A 26,106-nucleotide genomic window follows, 5' to 3' on the forward strand; every position below is an offset into this window, starting at 1 on the left:
AGTAAACACATCACAAAGGAAATGCATAACACGTAGAAAATAATCACAAATAGCAATCTGCTTGGTATTCACCCAAGTATTTAGTTACGCAGTGTGTGAAAGTTCAGTTAATTATAGAAAAAAAGCAGACTGACCTTTGTTCTTAATCTTGTGGTGAATCCTCATATCTGATATTCTCTGTTTTAGAAAAAACTCGCCTGCCGCTTCTAGGACTCCTTTATGAAAATAATATGAAGATAGTGATTTGCTGAAACTTTAGTCTTTCTTATTAAAAACAGAGAGAACACCGAGGATGAATTTATTTAATCCAGGTTTCATTGTTTTTCGTTTGATACATATTTTATTGGCACACTGGAGTAAAGCAGTTATACATTTTGAAACATATATCTTTGTTTGCATTTCAATTCAGAGATTTCTTTTGTCCACAAACAGTATCGGAATAGTCATCAAAAGCACATTTGGTGGTTAAAAAATATGGTGAAAGCAGATTAAAATGACCTTGCAATATCTTAAAGCTCCAGAGAAGATGCATGTTAGCACACAACAGCACACGGGACAGGTTGCATTGCTTTGTTTGTTTCTAAAAGATCTACTTCAGGTCACACACTTGAATTCACTCCTGTCACCATTGTGTGTTTTCACCAGATTCCAATTACATCATCAGATATTAGCTTGATGGACGTAGCGTGTTTGTAAGTAGGTCATATTATATATTTATGAATTTTGCGAATCTGCTTCACACGTTACACGCTTCCTGACGAATTTCACGTTGACATAAAGCAGTTCACAGTCATGTTAACAGTAAATTTGGATCCCAACAGAACAATACTGTCAAACAAAGACCACCAGACCCTGATCTATTAATCTGTGTGTTATTCTATATAAAAACCTCTCAGTTCGAATCTAAAATCTATTAACGTGTTCATCTTATAAAACAGCTCCATAACTTAACAGTTACAGTACGCATAGTTCACATTCTAAACTTCTCACGATATTAGCAAAGCCCTCAGATTGATTGTTCGAGACAAACTATGTATACAGCGATCTAATACTTCGACCTAATACTGCTCAGTATACTTTGAAAAGCCCACAGATAAAGACTCGCATTATAAATGATCACTTTTGCCAGCTAGTCCACAGAGCAAAAGCTTGACAACAAACAATGGAAACAGCATCACAGACAAAATATAATACTGCTCATATATTATAATGACATCATGATCATGATATATATATATAATGTGTGGAAAGGTCCCCATTGTGGTAGCAAAAAGACGCACGCTACCAGCTCACACAATGATACGGAAATTATTACAGGGAATTTCAAGCAAGGTTCAAGATTGAGCTCAAAAAACCCTGTAATAATAGCTGCTTCATCACATCTACGCCACTCTTTTTATCATGAATGGGTTCCTTTCGTTTTCTTTTTTTAACGTCATAATGAACAAGGTCAGATTTGCTACATTTAGCCCCCTGGTTGAATAACCCCTGTATTATATGCTGATAGATCATTCTCATTGAAAAAAAGGAAGTCTTTTTACAAAATGTAAAAAAAACACAACTGAATAAATAAACAGAGAATTAAAAATCCACAGTATGTGTCCAAAAAGCAACCTGGACCACTTCAGGAAATGGCAGTGAAGAGAGAGAGTCAAAAATGAGGAATAATACACCAAAGTGCAACGATGATCAAAATGTGCCCTTCACGACAGTCTTATTATTTATAGTAGCACATTTTCTACCATAACCTACTTTATCAAATCCAAAGATATGTTCGGTGTTTGCTCTTTTCAGTTGGGAAAACATCAAAACACTGCCAAAGTGTTGAGATGAGCTACATATATCTTAGGTGGAGGTAGAAAGACGTGTATCACATATGTACTGTAACAATGTCCGTATCATAAAAGTGAAAAACTAATTCGGTAATATCTTATTATTTTCTCTGGTGAATGTCGACCTAATGTGGAGAAACACAAGTCTGAATGCATATTTACATATTTCACAAAAACTCTTTTAGATATGTGCAAAAGATTGTAAAAAGTGAAGCACTTTGTGTGTATGTGTGTGTAAGTATGTGTGTTGGTCTGGTGTGAACTGTGTGGCAGTGTGGATTTGCTCCAGTGTGGTTGATTTTGGCACAGTGTGTCCATAGGAGTTTCATATCCAGTGTGCATAAGCTCAGAAAGGTTGAATTATGCTCAAATGACAGTGTTGAGGGTGTTTCATAGCCCACCGCCTTCTCTCTCTCTCTCTTTCTGCCTGTCAAATTCTCTTTCTCTCTTCACTTTCACACCACTGTGCTCACAGAGGGGTCTGACAGGTTGAGCTGGCCCGTAATGTCCGTGGGATATGGCTATAGATGAGGAGGAAACAGAGAAAAGGAGGAAAAGTAAGAGCATATATACTTTGGCATAGTCCGACATACAGTTTGCACTGTACCTCTCGTAACCGGGCTGACGTTGTTTTGACAGAGACAATCTCTCCACCCACTTTGAGCCACGTTCATGTGTCATTCTGAACAATTTGCTAGCATTTTACAAACAGGCAGGCCTTCTTGCACTGTGTCGTAAGATAAATCGAGTGAATGAGGTCATGGATTCATTACTGCACAATTTGCTTTCTTAAAGGATCATTGCTCACACTTATAGTCCAAAATGAATATGCTTGCTTAAACCGATATCATATATCAATGCGGAAATGTCCGCGCAGGAAAGCTGTAATGGCACAAACGAGAGCGCTCCGTCTCCTGGCCTACGGCTAATAATTTACCTGACCTAGAAGTATTGTCGCCATGGTAACTGTCCTAATGAAATATGACGGTCAGATCTGATATGCAGCACAAGGTGCAGTTCATTCCAGCCTGAGATCCTACAGATTTCACCCTCAGTGTCTCTGTAGAATTATTGTATTGAAATTTATTTTGATACTGCACACGTGGGGACATATTAGCTGTGGAAAGGGCTATGAAATTCATGAAAGGGTATTGTTCCTCTAGAGATAATCATTTACTGGCTCTCACCTTGATCGTAAACCTGTATGATTTACTTTTTTTTACTGTGGAACACAGAAGATATATTGGATTATTTCACCCATAGTTAGCTTTTTTAAAATGTTATGCAGGCCTGTAGCCAGGGGGGGTTTGGGTGGTTCGGAAGACCCACCCCTCACTGACAAAGGTCCAGAATTTGTCCCATACATGAGCTCATTTGTCCTATTTTGACTGCTATACAATCATAAATAAAAATAACCTATTGAATCCTGGTGTGACTTCCGCTAATCAGTTTTGATCAATGCAAACAATTATTTTTCTTAGGTCCAACATCCAGCTGTGCAAGAAAACATCTGACATAATCAAAGTCATAGAGATAGAGAAAAGATAGAAATAGAGAAAAGATTTGACAAGTAACTTTTATTCTAAATCTTGGACTTTATTCATGTAAGAAAACATGACCAGTAAAAATGCACTTTTACAAGAGTGGCTAGAAAAATTGTGATTATTAAATCACTACTAAATTCTTAAATAATTACTAATTATTATTATTATTATTATTATTGTTGTTGTTGTTGTTGTTGTATTGTTTTAATCCAATTCTAATTAAATCCAAATTTGCTGGCCAGGGTTGCGTTTCCGAAAACCATCGATAGCCAACTAAGGTCGCAAGTTACAAACATAGTTAGTTGATTTGGCGTTTCCCAAATCTATCATTCCAACGAACATTCACGAACTGCGTCGCAAACTTGTATGCTTGCAATTACACCTCTGGAGCTGTAGTTAGGCTGTGTTCTATTCCCTGTTATAACCTCTAGGCCTATCCTACTTAATAATCATAATAATATTCGTCATCATCATTAATATTATTATTATTTTTATTCTTAAAGTAGGATTTTTTTCATTTCCTAATAAAAAAATACATATTAAATTTAATTTCTTAATAAATAGCCTCATTATTTATTTATTTGTATGATTTATATATTATAGTAGAATACATGTTAGCTTTTGTGAGTGATTTTATGTTAATTTAGAATAGACTATGGAATATTCTCAATAATATTTGTAAAGGAAATATAGGCCCTTACATATATTTCAATCAATGTGGAAAACGAGTGCATGTTTTTGCAAAGACTAATATTGGATTTTTTTTAAATGCATGTGATTTTAAAATGTAATTACATTTTTAAAATGTAATTTTAAAAATAAATATTTTCATATTTCTTTACTCTAAATATTTAGGAAATATTTACAAGCTATTCTATGGTGGCAGAGAGAGCTGAACTTGCTGCAATTTAAGAAAACACATGCAATTACAAATTAAACACCAGCAAATTAAGAAAACACCTTCATCCGTTTGACAGCACACATGCTGCAAATCCTCACAATGCAAACACATTTAAAAAAATCAGCTGCATTTTCACACAACACAAACATTAATAAAATGCGCTGCATTTTTCACAAACAACAGAACAGAACGAAAATGTTTTAAGGGGACCTAAATGTGACGGACGCCGCTGTGCCCTGCCTGTTGCTTTGTGAAGTTGTAGGTGATCTTTGAAAGGTGAGTTTTTTTTTTGTTTGTTTATTTTGATACCCCGATCCCTGTGTCTTTAGTATTTATTAGCCTAAATAACCATAACATAAATTGGCGGGTACGTCACGTTTTAGGGTCTCCTTAAAAAAATTCCATTGTGTTGTGTGAAAATGCAGCGCGTTACATACATTTTTTGTGTTGTGTGCAAATGCAGCTCTTTTTTTAATGTGTTTGTGTTGTGAGGATTTGCAGCATGTGTGCTGTCAAACTGATGAAGATCTTTTCTCAATTTGCTGGCGTTTTTAATATTTACTTCTTCAGCTAAAAATAGTGCTTAAAATGTTACTAAATGGAGCATTTAAATCTGATAATGAAATATAAAATGAGGCGAATAACTTCAAAAAGGTCCACTTCTTGAAAAAAAAGAACCACCACCCCTTTCACCAGGCTGAATACATGCCTGTTATGTATTAAAGCAAGCACCAGAGTGAAACTTATTGTCTCGGAAAATCAATGTTATTGCACAAATATCTTTGTTAAGCTGACTGACAATTATTTAATCCAAAATAAGGATTTACTGCTGTTGGCCAAATGTTCTTCAAAAGGTTTCACAGTATGAAAAAACCATACAGGTCTTTAAATCACAATGATTGAGTGGAAATAATGACAGTTTTTCCATTTTTGCGTGAATTGTTCCTTTAAGTCATTTTTAAAAATCATGTTTACGGCACATAGATTTGGATAAATATTCAAAATAAAGTGGCTTCAGTGGGTGTTGTGATTCTCTCACTCGTAACAATGTCTTTTATAGTGTTCTGAATCAATTGTAAGTCATAACCACAGCGCCCCCTGTCTACAAACAGGGGAACAGTATAAGAGCTCTATTCTACAACAACCAGAAGGGTCATGCTGGTAGAGGAAGAGAGAGGCAGTGTGGCATGTGGTGTGGACACCGACATTCAAAACGCCATTCAAATCCATTTATAAAAAACACTGATAGAAAAAGAAAAGGATGATTAGGACTGTGATGGGTAAACATCAGTTCAAAAAGACATTTGGTCACTGTGTAGCTCCTTTAACCAAAAGAAACATTAATCTGCGTCTATCCTAAATTCATCATGTATATCATATCAAGTTTTGTGAGCACCCTCACCTTTGTGACCAACTGAAGAACAAAGCAACTGGAATGTGACCTATGTGGGTTTTAATGTTTCTCTGTAAACCGTGGAGCAAATGAACTGCCAATCGGAATAATTTTGCAAGTTGAGGTGTGTGCAACAAAGCCCCAGGTCAATCATTGCCATACCCAGCGAGCAATTGAATTCAGTCTAAAACAATCAATGCAATGGAGTAGTCTGTATTTGTGCTCGCACATTTGTTTGTATTGAATCCTCAGAGCTGCTAGCTGTTTAGTTTGAGAGCTACGTCTTATTAAACCTGCGGGACCCAGGAATCACAGCGAGGAGGCGTTTGTGTGAACAAACTCATTTGGGATTCTCGCTCTGAGAGTTCAATACACTGTAAACGTAGACCCATCTGAGCAGCGTTTCCTGAAAATGAAAAGTAGGTTTTTGTATTCATAAAACTGCAAAGAAAACATTGGATGGTTAAAAATTAAGGGCGGTGCATTCCTGCCGGGGGGGGGAACAGCACTGGTTATTTTAGCGTCGCTCGTCTCGTTTGGCTGTTAATGGCGATACCGTGCATCGCGGGAGGCATACAGGGTGACTTTGTGAGAGCAACCACATAAAATGGGACAATAAAAAAGGAGGATGAGGGACATGGAAATAACGGTTACAGGACCGAGCGATGGGAGGAGAGACACACGAACACACATAAAGAAAGGAGAACAGAAAAGGTGAAAACAAAGCGTGAAGTAAAGTCACATCCAGGTTAGGCGCGGGAGAAAGACCAGCACAGGCGCTAAAAGGAGAAGCTACCTCACCCCGTCCTGCAAGGTCAAACCCAAAGTAAACCCCCCCACCAAAAAAAAAAATCTCCTTAGTTTCCTCTGCACACTTTCCCTGGCAGCTAGATCCCTGCTTGGGCTTTCCCAACAGATGTCTGGATGGAGTATAGATGGCTGACTGACAGACATGTGGCCATGACTGTAACTCCATGTGTGAGGGTGAAGATAGTCTGAGATGAGACGTTTGTTTTGGAGAGGAGAGATGAGATGACAGGAGAAAGGAAGAGATTGAAATTGAAAGAAACAGGGCAAGCTGAGGAGAAGGAGGAGGAGGAGGAAGAGAAAGAGAGCAGAGAAGATAGAAGTACAGGCAGGGCGTCATTTTCTTAATCTCCTTACCGTGTCTTTGGACGACCTACGTCTCTTGATGTTGGAGGCCAGGTTGGTACTGATGGACCTAAAAGAGGCTTTCTTTTTGGGGTCGGGCTCTGCTCTACCACTTTTCCTATCCTAAAATAAATATACAGTATATGTAGAACAATTATTCGTGCCCTCTGGAAGAGCGTGCTTGGTTTCCAACCATCACCACCCACTGAGACTGCTAAATAGCACTGCTAACCCTGCTAATTTTGGTGCTAATCACAATTAGCAACGGCGTCTCCTGTCCACTCTCCATCTCCATCTTGGCTGTGAGTCAGAACGGTGCTTTCGCGCACCCACAGCGTTCTACAAGGAAAGAGGACACTGGCATAGACCGGGTGAGAATGTGTACAGATTATATTTTACTTTTACAGTCCTGGCACTCTAGAGAGGGGAGGAGGAGGACCGCTGTGGATCGTGCGAGCAGACCGCACTCATCCACAGTTCCGCAACTCCATCAAAATGGAAAGCCAAAGCATTAGCAAAGGAAAAAAAAGCAAAATGAACGTAATCGGATGGGGAAAAAAACAGGCTCCGTTTTGAAAGGGAGATGATGTTCTGGTGTTTTCAGGGAAAAAGGACAACTTATCAATAAACAATTGAAACTTAACACAGTCCCTCGGCATTATAACCCATTGAGGGTATAATGGGCGTATGAAGGAAGGAGGAAGGGAGGTGTGCGCGGCTCATAAGTGGAGACGAGATCGTCGGGAAGGAGGGTGGTGAATTCAACCAGAAGACATGCAATACATGGAACCAAAAAGGGAATGCAAAATGAATGACATGACAGTTGACCTTGGCTGGCACCGTCACTCCCTCATTGTTTAGCACATTTGGAGTGTGTGTCTGATTCCCTACAGTGAGCGACTCAAAATGTAACCATCCGCAACTGCACTTTACTTAACAGCAGTGAATAGTCGAACAAGTATATATTACTTAATTTTGCGGACAATTTTTGTTTAGTTCCCCTATTGTTTTAAAGGGTTTTCTTTATTTTGAAGTTCTCCAACAATGCATTCAAAGACAAAAATCACTATAATTTTCTCTTGATGTGCGTTTGACATGGTTTCATTGTTAACATTTGAGTGTCAAGTGACTTGCCTGAAGATCTGAAGAAGCCCTACTTTCTGCAAGCCTAATTGGTCAGATGACCTAGGGTGCGTTTCTGAAAGCCATCATTAGCTTTTAACGTCACAAGTTCTGTCGTTACAAACATAGTTCGTTGATTTGGCGTTTCCCAAATCCGTCATTCCAACGAACATTCGCAAACTTGTACTTTTCCAACTACACCTCTAAAGCTGTAGTTAGAAGCAGAGTTCCTGGTTGTGTTCTATCCCCCCATGTCCTATTCCTTTAGAACATTCCAACATTTAAACTTGCAAGGATTAAAAAAAACATTAAATTCATCTCTTAATTTGCTTTTAAAGTATTTTTACAGTTCAGTTTAAGCGATCGTCATATTGACAATTGCGCTCGCTTTGCAGGGCACTTTGAAATCCTTTATGCTTATGCATCTCTAAAGTTTGTAAAAACGAAAATATGTAGCATACGTTAATGGTTTTAATTTATAGTAGGTTATTTATTAAGTATCTGTACTGTATATGACATGGGCCTGTTGGTTAGAACATTTCTGCAGTGGTTTGCATGTGTCAAATTGTAAAAGTAGACTTTAAAAAAAATAAATTAACAATATCCTACTTAATAATAATAGTAATAATAATAATAATTTTTGCATATATTTCAATCAATTTGGAAAACGAGTGCATGATTTTATCAAAACTAATATATATATATTTTTTAATGGGTGTGCATGTAAAACAGTATAATTTGTACAAAAAAGTATGGGGTTGTTCTCTAAAGAACTTGTTACTCCGCCCCATTTAGAGCGTCATTATGGATGTTTTACGTTATAACTAATGTGGTTCAAATGATGAGTCTGCGACAAAGCAGCTACGGTTTTGGGAAACACTCATCACTACATCGTTCTTTTCCCAAACAATGCATCGTACTGTGATAGTTCAGCAACGAGTTATGTCGTTGTTTGGGAAATGCACCCCTGGTTTGTTATAAGGGGTCTACACCTTACAGTACTTGTCAGAAACAACATGTCTATTAATGTCTATTACTTTTCTAAGTCTTTAGCAATTGTATACGCTGTATGATAGCATCAGTTCTATCTTTTTTGATCAATTTGAGCAAGAGTCTGGAAGAACTAGATAATCAACCCAAACCTCCATCTACTAGAATTGCTGATTGTTCGTTTTGGTGGTTTAGAGTTGATTTTAAGAACTTTATTTGTCATCTACCTTGATTCATAAAACTTTGTACTATTGCTGTGTGATTAATGGAAATCGAATCACAATCGTGATTTGAAAAGTTGCGATTAGCTAATCGCAAGAGGCTGTGATATGAAATATATCAAAGAAAAACAGGAAATCGGTAATATGGAAATATTTTAGTTTCAAAGTCACAGACACCGAACAAAAACAGGTAATTTGTAAGAATTGTTGCCACAGCACGACGAAATACTAGAACGAGCTCTTAAAAAAGCACCACAGATGGCTATATGAAGAGTGTCTGCTAAAAAGTCAACTGAAAGTATTGCCAGTGACACTCAATCTAGTAGCAAGCAACAGCAAAGTACAATTGTTTCAGCCATGTTAGTTTGCTAAGTGTTCTGTATTTTAAAATGTTTTATTTATTTATTTTTAATAATAAGCTACATTATCTCCCTAATTTGAGTGTAACTTATTTACAGAAAGGTAAGGACATTTTATTTGTGTTTACTGTTTTCATTTCTGAATATTAAAATGTTTTTTTTTTGAATGAATGTTTAAGTAAGTTAATATCTTATCAGTTCCTTTTTTAACTAAGACTCACTGCATTTTAGCAGTAAGAAGCTATGATACAGAATATTGAGCTGAAGCTTGACAACAAAATTAAAATCACAAATCAAATCGAAATTGCAATATCTGTCAAAAAAAATAATAAAACAAATTGATATTTTCCCCAAATCGCACAGTCCTACTTTGGACCTTTTACATTATAAGGGAACTTGAATATAAATAATCTAATATATGAATATAAATAATATATATATATATATATATATATATATATATATATATAAATATAAATATATATATATATATATATATATATATATATATATATATATATATATATATATATATATATATATATATATAATCAAACCTATACAATGGGATTTTTCAAATCAACATTTTCTTTCTACAATTACAAATGATTGCAATTACAGTGACTACATACCAATTCATTTTAGTCCAAAACCAACCAAAATGCTTCTGTAAAGTAAAGTGCATTAAACAGCTCTTAAACTCATTCGTGAACCGTTAGTCACTGTCTGGCTCTTTCAAACAACATCGCAAAAGAAACGAGACACAAAAATGCCCACAATAAGATTTCCATCTGTTTTAACATAATGCATTTTGTCATTCTTTTTATTATTATTTTTAGAAACGGTGACCGTACGAGCTCCTTTAACCATCAGTGCTTTCATCCGTTGCATTTCAAAGCCCTGTGATGAGGTAGAGCCTCTGGAGTGGGCAGCCAGCCCACATCACACAGGCTCCTGATCTGCTTCTGGCTCTCTCCGGTTTGAAATGCAAATCCACCCTAGGCAGATCTGCCTGTTCATGCATTCAGGAAGCAGTTGTGTGTGTACGACTTTTGCATACATCGCATGTGCACCTGGAACTGTGGTGCCGGCCGGGGTTTGCTTGGAATAATTGATTTTCGCTTTCAGGGAGGAATTATTCATCAACGCGAATCGGCCGCCATTAGCACCAGTTGAACATCCATATTTACCATTCTGATGGGGATTACATGGGAGGCTTGTTAAATTATATAAGCATTATATTTCCTTTATTCGATAAACGGTAGGAGGAAAATCCATCAAGAAGACCTCGTCTGTGGTCAAATATAGTTTCTTGTTCATCTCAAATGATGAGCCTTCAACAATGCCGGACCTCTGACTTGACGTGGGTGGCGCTCGTGGGCGTATTAACCACACAGCATTGTCTTGTGGCTCAAGTAGGCGGTAAAGCCCGAAGGTTAAAACACTTAACTCCCTATAACATGACTCTCTGATGTGTGAAGTCAATCAGATAGCTGTCGGCTTCGATACTGCCCTGACACTTGATGCATTAACTAGATTTAGTCAATTCTGCCTTGTGGTGAAATATATGCCTGCTAATAATGGGTCTAAAGTAACAAGGCCACGCTCAATGACTTGCATCCCATTAGGAAAAGTAATCTCGCTTCAACAACGCAGTAACTTTCGCAGCAGTTTAGAGCTGCGGTCATGTGTTGTGAAGTCTTAAACAGGCTGACCTTGTTACTTTCCACCAACATCCGAGTATCTTGTTGGCCCGTGACCCATTGTGCATGGATGCAGCTGGAAGCCAGCAGCGGACAGACAGACACTGATCTGTATAGGGCGCGAGGACGCTCTGATCCCGGTTGGAGCCCAGCGGGGACGTTGAGCCGATCTGCTCAGCATGCATCTTCCTCGCTCCACAGCAGCATCGCAGGCTCTTTGTGTATGTGTGTACACAATATGTGTGTGTGACTTTGTCAAGCTGCTCGATAAAAGCAAGGCCACTGGCAGTAGTGAGGCTGCAGGAGCTGCTTTATCATGCTGAGCATTTCGACTGGATGGTTAGAGATGTGTCTTTGCATGGAGAACCACTCTTTTTTGCGGGGGATACCTCAGTGCTGTTGCATGGCCAGATGTTCATGTATTTTACCTTGAGGCATGTTTTGCACTACTGAGAGGCTAAATTAATTCAGCAGATGCTTACAATTATATTGTATTTTAAACAAAACATAACTCTTTATTATTTTTACATGCCCTTTTTGGGTATGAATGATTTTTTTTGTATCAATTTAATGTCAAAGACCCTTTGAGAAACGTAATAAGCATAATATTATAGAAAAAGCATGGAGTTTCCTACACTGTAAAAAAATATATGATCAATTAATTATGACAGCATATGTTTTAGTTTATTGTAACTTATTAAACTAAGTTAATCATGTTCTAACTTAATTTTATAAGTTATGCAAGCAGTTTTAAGTCAGTTTAACATTAGGGTTGGGCGATGTCGACCAATTTGGCATCGTAAGATGTCTAATGTGAAACATTGTGATGGATGATAACATCGTCGTCGTAGGCGGCCGTTTCAACTACCTGACCCGCATGGTCTTTTTTACCCATAACCAAATCATAAATAAATAAAGATAAGCTACACAAATTACCACCTGTCAATCACTTTTTCCATGGGATTCTGGCATGAAAAGGCAGAGTGATCTGTGGCGATATAATGGCGTCAACAAACTTGGTTGGTAAAAAAGGTGCACAACCAACAGTATCTGAGGTTTTCACTAAAATTACTAAGTACAAGCGTGAAAGTGAAAGATTGAAACTAAGACGTATTAGTGTAAACGGGGCCGTGTGCTTTTTTGCGAACGGGTTGCTGCGATGGGTGCAGGGCGGAGGATCGCGATGTCTATTTGCAATCGAAGATGGACGATGGCATTGTCTATAGACCCAACCCTATTTAACATAATTTAAGTTCAGTGAACTCAATGGTTAATTTGATTTAGCTTAAAAATTTAAGGCAAATAGGATTTTTTTTTACAGTGTAAATAAAGCAATTATCTTAAACTCATCATACTTATTTGTATTATTGGTTTATATGTAATTTGGGCCCAGAAAGAGTTTATTAACAAAATGAATACTGTTATTTGGTCAATGTCTATTAAATCGACTGAAAGTTAAATTAAGACCAGCACAACTGCATATTATATTATAGTATAATGATTTCTGAACTGAATAATCATATGATACTTACTGTAAGTTCTGAACTGTGGTATATAAAGTCAGCCTTTACATAAATGTAGATTTTTAGGAAGGTAATCATCAGATTAGTGGGTCTTTGGCATCAAAACATTAAAAAAAGCACTTCCTAAGTAATCATTGTACAACAGAAGTTCATTCTGCATTAACTCAGCATGCATTAATGTGTTGGCATGCTTTAATTCACTGCACCATTAGCTGCTGTTTGACTGCCTCATTTGACTGTTCTTTTTTTGAGTTTGCCCTTTCGGTAATGTGTTAATTTGTGCTTCATCATGACCTTTAAGTCACATCACGAACAGATGACAGACATGCGACCAGAAGAAATCTACGAGACTTCTTCACTCTGTGTTGAAACCCATTGGGTTGCAGCAGATTGGCCTGTTTTACTTTAATTCTTTCCGACAAGAGTTTGGAGGCGACTGTACCTGTAGGTTCTTCCTCCAGACATTAACTGCTGCAAAGGCCAGCTGCATTTGCTTCCTGCGGGCATCCTTGTGTCGTTTGTATGCAATCTCAATGAAGATGAGGAAGATCCCGGCGACGATGCCACCAGCCACCAACATGAACACGCCTGTGTGATGAAAACACATTTCCTTAATTCTTGTGTGTGAATTCTTGCCTACTTGTATATTATTATGTTAGCTGAGTAGTATGCCAGAATTCAGAGTATTTCTAAACCAGTAGACAAAAGATGATATTGGATGGTCTTTCTGAAAGGTCCAAGATAATTGAAGATAATTGCAATTTTGCTGAATAATTTTGTGTTTTGGAAATTTATCGAGCTTAAGCCTTGCTCTTTCTTCTCTCCCCTCCTTGTTGTGAATGCAATACCCATATTTTTGTATTATGAAGCAGTAAACTGTGCACCGTAGCACAATTTATTTTCAAATGACTTCTTGTTTTCTGTTTCTTGGTTTAGTTAAGCTGTATTTTTAAGCTGAATTTATTTTCTGTATTTCTTTTGATTCTATTATGTAAGTTTTCTTCAGGGGGGAGTTAGTTCATTTTAATTTATTATTGTGGGCTTGCACAGCCCTTAAGCTACTTTGTTTGTGCTCCTGTTCTTTGCTTTCTGTAAATTTCTGTAAACTTTTTACCCTTTTCTCACAATAAAAGAACCTTCAGGTCATTAAAATCATAACCTGCTAACTGTTTATTTATTCATTTTCTTTAACTTATGTTCAACCTCAGCCCTAGACATTTTGGTGGTAACACCACACTGGGGTTTCAGCCATGATTTGGTGGTCCGATCCAAATTTGGGAAACCCTAAAAGATTCTTGAAATCCAAGGCTAAAATCTGTGTATTTTTAATCGCTGGTTTGACATATTCATAAACAGCCGCTTAATGGCCATTGCAATCTGATTTTTCCTCCAATGAAGTTCTGTCAGTGTCCGAAAAATTCAACAACTTCGAATAACCGCGGGGAAATGTCAAAAGATTTTTTTGTCTTCCTGGTTTTATTATTTGAGGCACGCTGTGTGCAAAATTGCCGCTACAGATTGTTTATGTTTGCTGTGAGGTATCAGTTCAGTACGCAGGATATTGAAAGTGTCATGGATGGATGATGTCAAACTGCAGGTGAGTTTTCTTCTATGTTTAGCACGTTTTCAATGTCATTCAGTTTGACAATATGACAGCTGAGATCTTACAGTGTGACATGGGAGCCATGTCTGTGCAGTCTGACACGCTGCAATGGTTTAGGATTATTGAAAATCATACAGTGTGAGCCAGGCTTTAGTTGTCCTGTTTAGTTCTTATAGTAAAAGTGATAGTTCACACAATAATGAAATCTATCTTCCTTTTTACTCAGCTCATAAAGGTTTAAACTGTTCTAAGTTTCTTTCTCCTGTTGAACACACTATTTCTTTGTTGAAAAAAATGGGGCAAGAACAATATGTTGCTGACTGAAAGTGAAACTGCTGAACTGCAGTTAAAGCCGAAAAAAAATAAAAATGAAACACCGAAAATTACATGAAACTCCAGAGGAAACGTGGATAGCGTGCTGACGCAATGAAGACGTTAATCGAATTATGTGCTATAACATGTAAAATGGGACCATAAAAGCAACATTCAAAAAGCAAAGCAACCATGTAAACACCTTAATCATATTATTATCTTATTCAGATTAAGGCAAATAATTAGATTACTGATGTCCATGTAAATGTAGTCACAAACCCCAACCCTAGAAATAAGGTGTTCCTTGATTTTGATGACAGCCGTTCACAGGTTAGTAGTAAGCTGATGTAATGTTAATTGCAAAATGCAAATCTTAAATTCATATTAACAAACAAATGATAAAAAAAATGTAATTGAGTTCAAATATATTAAATATGAGTTGATGTACTTTAAACTTTAGTATATTGTTCAATAAAATGATTGAAATATATATTTTTTGTTAAATAAAACATTTTTCTAGAGTCATCTACCATGATTTTGTGGCTTAAAAGTATCGGTTCAGGCACCGTTTTGGCACCGGTACCATTTTGAAAGTATCGATTTCGCACCGGTATCGAAATAACCCCAAACGATACTCAACCCTATTGACTTTCATAGTTAACTTGACTAACATTGGCTTTGTTTTTCCGACCATGGAAGTCAATTGGTACAGGTTTTCAGCATTCTTCAAAAAATCTTCGTTTGTGTTTGACAGAAGAAAGAAACTCACAAGAGTAAATGACGACAGAATTAAAATGTTTGTGTGAGCTATTTCTTTAAAGAATTAAAAGGATATAAAGAATTTTTACAAATTAACTGAAAAGTTTTTATGAGCTGTCACTTTGCAACATTAAATATTAACTTATTTAATTTTGTAAATGCCAGAAACAATGACACACATGTAACGCACACACATACTGTGTGTTTGTATAGGTTGCATGAAAGTGACCACAAGAAAAGTTGATCATAGGTGCCTCATACCTGCCATATTCTCAAAAGTGAGCGTGGCTGGGGCATTGCTTCTGGAGTCACACTCCTGGTATCGAACCCAGGTTTTATCCAAGTCCTCCATGAAGCCGTTCTCATGGGAACTATTAATTCAGAGAACCGACACATCAGTCAAACAATCCGTTATTCCAGAATTAGAAACATTTGACAGATTGCGGTAATCCTAGGGATTAGCTGAAGGGAAAAGAGAAAAACAAGCAAAAGCGTAGCTGTGTGTGATTCATCTTTTTACCTGAGGATGGCCAGAGAGACGTTTTGCTTCCAAGGGCTGTCTTTACGCATGCCGATACCGAATCCAGAACGGAAGAACAGCTCGCCCGTAGTAACCAGGTCACATTTCTGCGAGGCCTCAAACTCCAACACTGCTGAATCCCATATAAACGCGTGGAGTTTGCTGTGGGATTATGGAGATTTTTAAAAATCTTTTTGAATAGTTCTATTTATTTGACCAATGACAAGGTCAAAAAGCTTTTATTGTCACAATTTCAAAAAACTTTTGTATTAAAATTTTTTTTTAATTGTTCGTATTCAGGTGATGGTAACACTGTCATCAGTGTCACATGATCCTAGTGTTACGGTCCCTGTTTTGTTTCTGTGTTTAATTGAGCTAAATTCCATGTTTTTATTTGTCAGACCCTTTCATTTGAATTTTCCCCTAGTCTCCACCCCCATGTCATATTGTTTTATCTAATTTTCTGCACTATATCACTGATAGATTCTGTGCTGATATTTTCTTACTGTAGTAACCTATAGATTATATACAGCCATTAATTAAGAAACTTGAATAGCCTATCCGCTCTAAAAGTAAAACTAAATAAATTGGAAAACAAAAGGATTTGTGTGGGAACCCGCATTTTTACAGTGTACCAGAATTACGGCAGAATAGAAGCTATATGAAGTGCACAGGTTTGAGCAAAACTTGATGATGATTAGATGTGATCCACCATGATTTGAGGATGATCTATGAAGGCAATCTCGGGCTTCAGTGGAAGAAGGAAGATCTCTTTGTACAAAGAGTGCAGACTCTCACATATTTTGTCTTTTTTTTTTTTTTTTTAGGTTTTCATTTTTCAACATCGTATCCATTATTAGCAGCTTTAAATTAGATTACTCTACTTTTTATATCATAAAAATTACAGCAGAGAATTTCCATCTTCTAAGTAGACCTAATTCCTGAAGATTACAGAACTCCAGATGTTAAAAATTGGTCAATAGCATTATTAAACACTCTGGCAGGCTGCCATCTGTTCTCCTCTTAGCCTTTTAACAAAGGTCTTTCCTAAAATACGACTCCCAGCCCCTGCTTTGTATTCAGCATCAATACTGTACTGAATCACACTAACTGGTGTTTAGCCGCTCTCTGCTCTTCTTCGCACACTCATTGAGATAAAAGGAATATGTGTCACTCTTTAAACTGACTGGCTCTCTGCTGCCCGCTTCCTGGCATCCACATCTATACCCAGACCTTAAACTGTGTGTTGTAATATTGTGCTATTTAACATTTACAGTACAAGTACAAAATAAACCATATGAACAAAAAAACACTAATGATTTTACAAGTATTAAATCATTTGACTGCTGACTAGTTAATAAAATAATTTATTAGATTACTTTTAGATTACTTTTGACATAACCTGTTTGTCAAATAGATCTGATATAAGTGATTTTGTACCTCAGTGATAGAAATAAGAAAAAGAAACGATATGGTGCATTAGACATTGCAATTAATGAAGGTTTCCCAAACTGGTATTTAATTAAACAATAAAAATGTAAAAACAATAAACAGATTTTAAAAACTAGCATAATAAAAAAAACAATTATGATACAGGTATTAAATCTCTTGGTTGTTCACTAGTTAGTGAAATAATTTATTAGATTACATTTTAAGGTTACTTTTAGGGTGCTTTCACACTTGGTCCGAAACAAAGTTTGATAGTACCCCCTCGGCTGGTTTGTGTCTTTTTTCCTTCTGAACCCCAGTATGCTTGCGTCATCAAGCTGCTGTTTTTTGTACAGCTGTCAATGGAAAGCCCCACAATGGAAAGACGTACGCATATCATGGCCGTTCTGCTTTTACTGAATCTTTTGGTTTTGTTGCCAAAACCAAAATACAGAAAGCAACTTGCGTCTATCTGACGCAAAAAAAATGTTAAAAACGTTCAGAACATCACGCGATGTCTGCCGGAGTTGTTTTTGGTAAGGACAACAGACATTATTACTGTTTGCACTGGGTCAGCTCTGCTTGTCGCCAAAGTAGGTGATACACAGACATATACACACCAATAAACGTTACAAAACTGAAGTTTGTTGTACAGTTGGCACGAACCGTACCCCAGACCATCACTGAGTTCAGAAGACGGCGTTCACACTAGCTAAACGTACCATATTCTGATATCAAATGAACCCGAGTGCGGACCAAAAGTGCTTAATTTTTATTAATTGAGATTAATTTTGACATAACTTGTTTCTCCAATAGATTTGAATCAAATTATTTTGTACCACAATGACAGAAATAAGAAATAGAAAGGATATGAAGTGCATTAAACATCACAATAAATTATGGTTTTACAAACTGTGGTACTTAATTAAACATTAAAAAATCATAAAAACAATTTGGTACAAGAATAAAACAACAATAATGATACAAGTGCTAAATCTCTTGATATAATTAGATTACATTTTAGATGAAATTTTAGATTACTTTTGACCTAGCCTTACTTAAACGCTTAAAAAAAAATGAAATTTTGCAGGTATTAAAAAAGTACTTACTTGTCTCGCACAGCCTGGATGGCTTCAGCGGCGCTCTCGTAGTTGTGCTTTTCCATGTGGCGGTACATGGTGCTCAGCTCAACCTGGCGCCGGAAGTAAATGTCCACAGAGCTCTGCTTCACTGTGGCGTAGATGAACTTATCTGATGGGTTTCGCAGCTGAAACACACAAAAAAAGGTCTTGATGAACTGAGTGTAGATGAACTGAAGTGACTGTTGATTCACAACATGCTGAATAATTCAAGTAAACTGGTGTTTGGTGTCTGCAAATCCAAAATTTGGAAGTTTTTTTGGTCTCTGTAATAACATTAAATATTAAAGATGAAAATAGTGGTGGGAATAGAGTGTGACCTAAAAATGTTCAGTGAAGTCATAATGCTGTGTGTCTACACATCTAAGAAATGGAATGATAAGATGGAATGATGGAATAAGTAACTCATGTGTGACCATGAGTTGTTTATGAGTCATTATAAAACCAGATTTTCATCTTTTAAAGTTGTCAAAATAAATTGAATGTGCACATTTCTAATCAAAAAGTTCACAGGGTTACATATTATATTTAAAGAATTTTATTCAAAATAAATTACAAACGGTGTAGGGTAGATTACTTATAATTTGTATTCTTTTACTGATAACAAATTACATTACAGAAGTTGTAATTATTTATTAAATTATAAATTTTATGATGACTTTTTGACTACATTAGATTTATTTTTACACACCCTGTTTCTCAAACAGATTTGAATGAAAATATTTAGTATAAATATTTAAAATATATATTAAAATATTTTTTAAAAAATATATAAAAATCATTAAAAAAATTGATAAAACTGTATATTTTATATATTTATCTGCATGCCAATGTAAATGCAATTACATAAAAAACTGAGGAAAATCAATAAATCAAGAATAATTTACTATGTATGTAAACAATGTAATTGTGTAATTAATTAAAAAGATAAACATGTAAACATATGCATTTTAGAATGTAATTTAATCTAATTACAAGTACTTCAATCCTGGATCAGTTATAATTCAGCCCTGCTCATCGAAACCTTACAGATCTATTTAAAATATACAATTACTTGCTATTTTACATCAAATGTTTACATTTATTCTTTTGCCAATTTTCAGCCCACATCCCAGAACTGACATACTGTAGGCTGTTATGATGAAAAAAAGCCACTTAAAAATAACCTTTGTGAACAAAATGACCCCTAATTACATGTCCTTGACAAGCTTAATTATATGCGTTGATTTTATGCTGTGTGAAATGTGCAATCTCTAAACATGCTAATTTTCAGCCTTATTTGATATTGTGTTGTATAACATGTAGCGCTGCTTCTTATTTCCTGCTCACCCTAGGGTCGTTGATGCCGGTAATGCGCTCCTCAGGCCGATCCAGCACTAGGAAGGCTGCCAAATTGGCAGTATAAGATGCAACTATAATCATAGCAAAACCAGCCCACACCATACCTAAAATCCTCGCCGAAAAGCTCCGAGGGGCACCTGTGAATGGAAGCGTAGAGGTGAGAGCAATAAAGAATATTATGCTTACTGCACAATCAATCAAACACTGAGTCAGCAATATCTGCACCTCACAGGGGGAAATGGAGCGAATAATAATTTGCTTGCTGATTTTTCTACCTTCTCCAATGCCGGAGTTCAGAAGTACACCCCAGGAGAACCACATAGCGGAGGATAAGGTGAGGGCGTCTTCTTCTTCCTCTTCGCTATTCACTTTAAACCTTCCAAATGGGCTGCAGAGCGAAGCACATATCAGTCAGAGACAGACATTTCACACTTGTTAATCTTCAGTAAAACCTTTTGGAATGTTCTGCAACATACTTAATACCGAGCTACATTCTCACATCTGTACGGTCGGTTGGTTATTTGAAAAAATCTGTCAAAGGATGAGTTTTAATGGGAGCGTCTGCTAAAAAATTCAAATCCTGTCTTTTACAGACACTTGGTTCGTCTGCAGAAGATATTTTTAAGAATTTTCATGGCAATTTTGGTATCAAGCAACCAAAAAACAGAAATGTGCACACATCTGAGATTCTCTGAAGAAAAGTGGAGAAAGTAGAGGGTGCTCGATTAAAAAACGAACGCAATGGAAAATGTCAAAGGAAAATCGGCACACTGACACTTTAGCTCTCAAAAATGTTTTACTGTAACAAAGTTTCGACCCACATCGTCATCATTAGGTTAAACAGGAAGAGGAGAAGTGGAGAAAAAGTCAAGCTCTACACATCTACAATAATCACACCAGTCAACCAACAAGCCAGTAAACAAGAGGAGAAAAAAAAACACGGTAACACTTTATTTTAATGGTCCATTTGAGTATTAGTAGACTGTCTGCTTAATAACTGTTGATACTGCTGCTTCAACAGACATTTAACTGACTACAAGAAACTTTGTAAATACATGTCAACTTACACTAACCCTAACCCAACCGAACAGTCTTCTTATAATCTATTGAGAATTTGTTAGCATGTAGATGAAATTAAACTTAAATTCAACAAACAGACCATCAAAATAAAGTGTGACCAAAAACACACACACACACACGCACACACACACACACACACACACACACACACAACAGAATACATATGACAATGTGAGATACATACATACAATTACCAAAAAAATTCAAATCAAAATTTATATATATATATATATATATATATTTTTTTTTTTTTTTTTTTTTTTGCTATTTACTTCATTAAAATTACAGAACTAATACAAAATTACTTTTCACAAAATGTAAAGATATTACAAAATCATATGTCAAAATGAATCACTCACATATTCTGACCTGAACTTATTAAAATGTTTAAAAGAATAACCCGTTTGTGCTGTTGAGGATGTTTTCATCCACTTTGGGGTGATTTTGAGTCTTAACTTGGTCATTACTTTTTCTGTGTTTCAGCTAGCAGAATGATTTTTGGTGACAAATCTTATTTTGACACATATTTTAGGAAATTTTTGGGGAATTTTTATAAAAAATTTTAACAATACACTCTGGGCAAATTTCTAAAGGGCATATCTAGAGGGTTAATGGTGCCAACTGATGATCAACAGAAAAAATGACAAATTTGACCTCTTCCCACAGGGAAAACGACCAATAATCAAAAGTGCATGATTATATGGTGTCTTGGTTTTGCAGTCAAAAAATGTTGTTATAATGGTAGTTACTGAGTATGTTTACATGGACAACAATAATACGATTTTAATACAGTTATGTCTCTGATTAAGAGTTTTCCATGTTAACGGTAATTTTTGATTAATTTAATCCGATTAGGGTCATAATCGAACTAAACAGAAATGGAATTAAGACATGTGGAGTATGCTGATTTTAGTCGCATTATTAAAGTGAGGCACAGACATATACACACCTTAATCAAACAATTACCGTCGTGTACGTTTTTCGCCGTAATTTGCGACAGGATTGTCTATACACACATGGCTGTTTGACACTATTGTCTGCATCTACCGGGTCAGTGAAGGACCACAGACACCTGCACATGAGGTTTTTTCCCATATGGTGTGAGGTACCAAATTCCATTAAAACTACTCTTCCAGCAGTTCATACTCGCCTCCAATATCTCGTTTGTCATTGTTTGTCAGTATTCCTGAATGAAAGTGAAACTGCCGAACTGCAGTTAATGTTGACAAATTAAAAATAAAACACCTGAAATTACATAAAATTGCTGATGAAATGTAGGTAGCGTGTTGACGCAATGACGTTAATCAAATTATGTGCTGTAACATGTAAAAAAGAATCATGAAAGGAACTTTCAAAAAGCAACTCATGTTAACACCTTAATCATATTATTGTCTTATTCGGATTAAGGCAAATATTTAGATTGCTGATGTCCATGTAAACATAGTCACTGGGGCAAAAACAGCCACCAACAGTAAATTAGGGAGAACAAATGAAAATCTTATGCTGCACAAAAGCTAACAATGCATTAAATCCAATCTTGTTATTAATCTTTCACGTGTCCAGGACTGTGATAAAAGGTTAAAAAAATCCATTCCCCATTGACTTTTTATATTGAAAATACGTCATTTTGTGTGTTTTTTCACCAAATCAGTGACATCAATTGTGAACTTGGCAATTAAAGAGTTAAAATCCTGTCATTTTTTAAAAAATTTTGTAGTTCTGATCAGGACTGAGGTTGATTAACACATTTATGCCATGTTTTCATCCCTAACATAACAAAATGGTTGTAAATTTGAACAGTGCACAAGAGTTAAGAGAAAATGTTGGGGGTTTTTGCAGACAAAAAGGTAAAATCTAGTGTTTTGTATGTATAAGTGTGGTTTATATGTGATGGTTATTGTTCTAAATAAGCCTGACAAGGTATTTTGTTATATAAACTAATATAACACAGAAAGACACTTGCTGTAAATCCTGCATAAAATACATGATCATCTTTTTTTTTTTTGGTGTAAAAACATGTATTAACATGGCATTCTGATGTATGAAAATGTGCTAAAAATAACATTAATAAATTAGCCTAACTACCACTGTTTGGATAAATGATGACTGAGTTACTGTCCTTTACCTGAAACGGTCTAATAGGTAGAGCATCACCGCCACAACATGGACCGATAGACCCACCAGTAACCACAGAGTGCTCTGAAAGGGCTGCATGAACGAGTCCAGTGTACTGCGTGGTATTTCCTGCAAAACAACACAGCTTTATCCAATCCAACAAACACCACCCACATCGCCATATGGAACATCAAATGGAGTCGACGTCTGTGCTGGTCAGAGGTGTATTAATAGATTCCACTGTATGCCATAGTCAATTGATTTACCACAGCATTTTCTCAGTGTTCAGAGATAAGCCCACTTCAGGGAATTCAATTAAATCAAGAAACTGTAATACTATTTCTGTCCTACAAAGTCATGTTCCCAGTGGATTTTTCCAAAAATTAATTACATTTCAGACATTTTTTTGAAACTCGAAGATGTAACTATAATGAAACTGACCCCAGATCATTTCTCATTGGCCCCAGGGTATAATGTAGGTTTAAAGAGATAGTCTAATGCTAAAATAAAAATGTTGTAGTTTATTTTTAGCTTTATGCATTGTATTTATTTGTTTGTTTTTTTTCTTCTTGTTTTCAAATGTACATTTTTGGAGCAGGGACAGTTCTGTTACGGGTACTTAAAATCAAATAAAAAGTAGCTGAATATATACTATAGTATTTTATGATATAGCTTATATATAAACTAATAAAACAATTACTGGCATGAGACTTCAACAAAATGTAAAAATAAAAACTAATTCAAAATATAAAGCAAAACTCAATACACAATTGTTTTTTTTTCTTTTTTCGAATTTTCTTTTTTGGACAAATTCTGTTACTGTTATACTGTTACTTTAGATCAGTTAAACAGTAACTGTATATATATATATATATATATATATATATATATATATATATATATATATATATATATATATATATATATATATACACTCACCGGCCACTTTATTAGGTACACCTGTCAAACTGCTTGTTAACGCTCATTAATTTCTAATCAGCCAATCACAAGGCAGCAACTCATGGTCAAGGCGATCTGTTGTAGTTCAAACAGAGCATCAGAATGGGGAAAAAAGGTGATTTAAGTGACTTTGAACGTGGCATGGTTGTTGGTGCCAGACTGGCTGGTCTAAGTAGTTCAGAAACTGCTGATCTAATGGGATTTTCATGCACAACCATCTCTAGGGTTTACACAGAATGGTTTAAAAAAGAGAATAAATTCAGTGAGCGGCAGTTCTGTGGGTGCTTTTTAATACTAGACATCAGAGGGGAATGGCCAAACTGGTTGGAGCTGATAGAAAGGCAACAGTAACTCAAATATCCACTTGTTACAACTGAGGTATGCAGAAGAGCATCTCTGAACACACAACACATCCAACCTTGAAGCGGATAGGCTACAGAAGCAGAACACAACACCTGGTGCCATTCCTGTCAACTAAGAACAGGAAACTGATGCTACAATTCACACAGGCTCACCAAAATTGGACAATAGAAGATTGGCAAAACGTTGCCTGGTGTGATGAGTCTCGATTTCTGCTGTGACATTTGGACGGTGAGGGTCAGAATTTGGCATCAACAACATGAAAGCATGAATCCATCCTGCCGAGTATCAACGGTTCAGGATTATGACCACAGTGTACCCGTGTACCCATCTTCTGATGGCTACCTCCAGCAGGATAACACGCCATGTTATAAAGCGCAAATAATCTCAGACTGGTTTCTTGAACATGACAATGAGTTCACTGTACTCAAATGGCCTCCACAGTCACCAGGTCTCAATCCAATAGAGCACCTTTGGGAGGTGGTGGAACGGGAGATTTGCATCATAGATGTGCAGCTGACAAATCTGCAGCAACTGTGTGATGCTATCATGTCGATATGGACCAAAACCTCTGAGGAATATTTCCAGTCCCTTGTTGAATCTATGCCATGAAGGATTAAGGCAGTTCTGAAGGCCAAAGGGGGTCCAACCCGGTACTAGTAAGCTGTACCTAATAAAGTGGCCAGTGAGTGTATATATGTATGTAAAAATAAAAACTAATTTAAAAACTCAACACAATACTTGATTATCCGAGATTATCTGAGACTCACCTTTTTGACAAGTATTGTGAGCCCCTGGTATTTGAACGGTTTAGAGAACTCTATGTACTGGGCTCGTTCATTGTTGATTGTAAGTGGAGCCACGATCATGTCTGCCAGGCCACTCAGAAGCTCTCCCATCATGCCATTCCACTCCTTTTTGTTGCTGTTATTTACCTGGTATCAGGAAGATAACACTAAGCGATTCGTCATGCATCAATGCCCTTTACTTCATGTAAATTTCAGCAGATTCCCAACAGCCTCTGTAAAGAAGAGCTGGGAAAAGTCTATGGCATGACTTCGAAAACAAAAAGTCATGCAAAGCTTCAGGCAGGTGAAAAATCAATAAAGTTATGATATTACTCACACGCTCCTGAGTGCCAAATTTGCCATCAGCCACAAGATGCACTTCATAGGTGAAGTTCATTGTGAATGCAAGTTTGATCAAAAGATCAATGCAGAACCCATAGCAGCACTGAGGCACTATGGGCCGACCTGTATTTATACAAGCCAGTCAGATCCAGACAAAGCACAACTGCAGTCCAAAACAATAGCATAAAGTATGATATAAGACATAATAACTACCTGGAATGGTCTCGTTAGGGCCGGTGCAGATCACTTTTTTGATTTTGACTCCATTTACAGTGTGCTCTTCCTTACAGGTTCCATCTCGTAGAGTCGGCTTCACGTAGACAAAGGGCTCTTGATGAATAGTTACAATCTATCAGAGGGAAAAATAAGTGATTGTCAATGTAATGCCCTCTCCTCCTTAAAAAAGATGCATTAAAATTGCTGCAATGAGCTACCTTTAATCTTGTTGACATCTGATAGCCTTTCGGCTTTTCAGTCTCCCCTCCTGGCCAAATAATCTTCCTCTGAGCGTTCATTACAACCTGGAACAAATAGTCGTCTTGATTCATTACACTACATTAATTTCCTCTGCTGTATAGTAAAGCAATTATATTAAACAAATACAAATATTGTGTATGGA

At 36.4% G+C, this 26,106-nt stretch overlaps 1 protein-coding gene across 4 annotated transcripts in view; it reads right to left on the minus strand.

Annotated features, from left to right (window-relative positions):
* Positions 1 to 289: 289 nt before the first annotated feature.
* grin1b (glutamate receptor, ionotropic, N-methyl D-aspartate 1b) overlaps positions 290 to 26,106 on the minus strand; it is a 40,239-nt gene continuing 14,422 nt past the window's right edge. For 2 of the 4 annotated variants that reach the window (XM_056457891.1, XM_056457890.1), the window contains 13 exons: positions 25,922 to 26,008; positions 25,701 to 25,836; positions 25,483 to 25,610; positions 25,128 to 25,292; positions 23,048 to 23,166; positions 20,118 to 20,230; positions 19,831 to 19,979; positions 18,472 to 18,629; positions 15,935 to 16,096; positions 15,676 to 15,785; positions 13,183 to 13,328; positions 6,835 to 6,945; positions 290 to 2,353 (listed from right to left, as the gene is read on the minus strand). In XM_056457891.1, coding sequence (XP_056313866.1) covers positions 2,288 to 2,353; positions 6,835 to 6,945; positions 13,183 to 13,328; positions 15,676 to 15,785; positions 15,935 to 16,096; positions 18,472 to 18,629; positions 19,831 to 19,979; positions 20,118 to 20,230; positions 23,048 to 23,166; positions 25,128 to 25,292; positions 25,483 to 25,610; positions 25,701 to 25,836; positions 25,922 to 26,008 — 1,650 coding nt within the window. In that variant the 3' untranslated portion in view covers positions 290 to 2,287. The remainder of the gene's footprint in view (positions 2,354 to 6,834; positions 6,946 to 13,182; positions 13,329 to 15,675; positions 15,786 to 15,934; positions 16,097 to 18,471; positions 18,630 to 19,830; positions 19,980 to 20,117; positions 20,231 to 23,047; positions 23,167 to 25,127; positions 25,293 to 25,482; positions 25,611 to 25,700; positions 25,837 to 25,921; positions 26,009 to 26,106) is intronic. The other 2 variants (XM_056457892.1, XM_056457893.1) reach the window with 1 other exon arrangement.

Source organism: Danio aesculapii, chromosome 5 (assembly GCF_903798145.1).
Source record: "Danio aesculapii chromosome 5, fDanAes4.1, whole genome shotgun sequence".
NCBI classification, from domain to species: domain Eukaryota; kingdom Metazoa; phylum Chordata; class Actinopteri; order Cypriniformes; family Danionidae; genus Danio; species Danio aesculapii.